Genomic DNA, 2,604 nt, shown 5'->3' on the forward strand with positions numbered 1-2,604 from the left:
CTGGGGATGACCATTCTGAAAACACAAGAAATATTAATTTAAAGTTTCTGTGCAAGTACTGACTGAGCACAGACATCATACCTTCACAATTGTTGTAAGAGAAGTAAATTCCATTTTTCTCACCAGCATATGGAGAGAAAAGAAAGAAAGCAGTAAACCAACTCTGAAAATACTAAACCATGTTTTCTGTCACAGGAAAATCATATCAAATCATAAAGCAGAGAACAGGAATATCAAGAAATCAAAATTCTCTCAAGGAAATGCTCTGCCCATCATCAACATCAAAAATTAGCAAAAGAAATACTATTATTAATGAGTGTATCCAAAGCTAAGTGGATCATTGGAGGTGACCAAGAGACACAGGCACCCAGGGGCTGAAGCCTGACACTGATCAAACAGAGATCAGTCTCAAAAGCACAACACTCTCCACTGCAGAAAAACATCTCTGCTCTTTGTGTCACCCAACACAGCCCCCCTGAAGCAACATTCAAATAGTCAAGAGTGACACTGGCCCCGGGTAAGGGGATACCCAGCACATTTACATCCCTGCACCTGCCCTGCTCCCAGCAGCAGCCGCACCAAAATCCCCCCCAGCAGCAGCAGCAGTAGCAGCAGCAGCAGCAGCAGCAGCAGCAGCAGCAACAGCAGCAGCAGCAGCAGCAGCAGCAGCAGCTCTATAAAGCTCCTCTTGCCATCCCTGACACTCCAGCAGCAGCAGCCACTGAGCTGCCTCAGCCACTGCTGCCACAGCCCCCTTGGCCAGCACAGCTCTGCTCCCCAGTTCCACCATGGAAGCTTGTCACTCTCCACACCAATCCAATGTCACTTCATACGGGGCCACAGCTTTGGCCATCATCACCCTGGAGGCATTTGCTGGCGTGTGGATAAATGCTTTCATCGTTTGTGTGCTTGGCATTGGCTGGGTCAAAAAGAAAACCCTGAATTCTAATGAGAAGATCTTGATGCTTCTGGGATGTTCCAGGATTTCCTTTTACTGCTTCTCATGGGTATACAGTTTTCTCTATATAATTTATCCAAATTACCTTCATGTTCACACCATACTTCAATTAATTGCATCTTTTCAAAACTTTTTTAATTATTCGAGCTTATGGATTTCAGCCTGTCTTTGTGCTTTTTATTGCATAAAAATAGCCAATTTCAGGAATAGGTTCTTCATCTATCTGAAAGCAAAAATTGACAAGATGGTGCCATGGCTCTTCTTGGGGTCTGGGTTATTAGCGTTGGTAGTCGGCATCGTTACCTATGACATCACTGAAACTATGCAGAGGAACAATGTCAATGAAATTATGCAGAATAACACTCTCAATATCACCTGCCCTGGAAATTTTTGGGATGCAAATATCAGAATGCATAAACATTTTTTCACTTATTTTTTTCTCACTTGCTTTGGATATGCTGCTTCATTCATGGCAGTCATCTTTTCTGCTGTTTTCCTTCTCTTTTCTCTCTGGAGACACAAACAAAAGATGCAGACAAACTCTATGAAGGATCTCAGCATGGAAGCCCACATCAGAGCCATGAAATCTATTCTCTCCTTCTTAGTGATTTACAGCATGAATTTTGTATGTTTTACCTTAACAATAATTTACATAATGAAGAATAATAAGATCATCCCTCTTCTGCTATCCATTTACATGCATGCTTTTCCAGGTGTTCATTCAGTTGTTCTGATTTTCAGCAACCCCAAGCTGGAAAAGGCACTGCTAAAGATTCTCTCCTGTGTGAAGTGTGAGTTTTGTATCAAGTAGGAACTGTGAGAAAAGCTGGAATCCATACAAATTTGTGATCTTTCAAAGTAGAAAACATGGAAGTTAATTTCTAATCCAACTCTCCAGGCAGTGTAGATGATACAGATGTTCACTCCTCTACATCTAGGTCAAGATAATGTCATTTATATCTACTGAGTCAAATGATTGAGAGTTAAATCTATAATTGTGGTATTTAGATTTAGCTACATATTTGAGATGCATTTTTGTTATTAACAAAGTCATTTAGCCCTGATTTTAGGAAGGATGCCTAACCCCCTGTGTGGTGAAGGGATTAATGGGGGCATGAGAGTCTGCTGGTGGGCTGATGGATGATCAGGCAGAGGCCCTTTAGCTCTGCCTGAGCCCAGTGCAAGAGGCAGTGATGCTAATGAAGTGCTCAGCCCCTGCCCAAGACCCACAGCCTTTGCAATCAGAACCCTTGGTGTCCTCATTTCCACATCAGCTGCCTGCTCACCACCATTTACCATGGCAGCAAGAGGGGATTTGGAGTGCAGCCTCAGCTGCACTTCTCCCAAAAGGATCCATTTGGCATTTGAAATCCTCCCTGGCAGAGGATGAGAATATGACCCCACTGTGCAGACAGGACATCAGGATTCCTTTGCTCCCTCTCCCAAAGCAGGGAACACCTCTTTATTAACATTTTCTCTTCAACTCTGTCAGATTGTAGTCTGGTGAAATTCTGTTTATAGGCCTAACTGAGGGTAAAGTTGAGTTTAATTAATTATGCACAGATTTTTTTGTTTAGGAGGGTTTTTTTTCTTTATATATACGTAGAAATAAACCATTGAGTGTGTTTATGAATGGTAATTCCCAA

At 42.3% G+C, this 2,604-nt stretch overlaps 1 protein-coding gene across 1 annotated transcript; it reads left to right on the forward strand.

The window, feature by feature from the left end:
• The first annotated feature begins 651 nt into the window (after positions 1-651).
• LOC116994038 (taste receptor type 2 member 9-like) lies at positions 652-1,769 on the forward strand. The gene has a single exon (XM_033055430.1). The coding sequence runs from the start codon at positions 789-791 to the stop codon at positions 1,767-1,769; it is 981 nt and encodes a 326-aa protein (XP_032911321.1). The 5' UTR covers positions 652-788.
• The last annotated feature ends 835 nt before the right edge of the window (positions 1,770-2,604 follow it).

The sequence above is a fragment of the Catharus ustulatus genome, chromosome 3 (assembly GCF_009819885.2).
Source record: "Catharus ustulatus isolate bCatUst1 chromosome 3, bCatUst1.pri.v2, whole genome shotgun sequence".
Lineage (NCBI taxonomy): Eukaryota > Metazoa > Chordata > Aves > Passeriformes > Turdidae > Catharus > Catharus ustulatus.

What these genes read in the sequence shown, in the direction of transcription:
- LOC116994038 (XM_033055430.1), top strand. Translation starts at nt 789, where the DNA reads ATGGAAGCTTGTCACTCTCCACACCAATCCAATGTCACTTCATACGGG.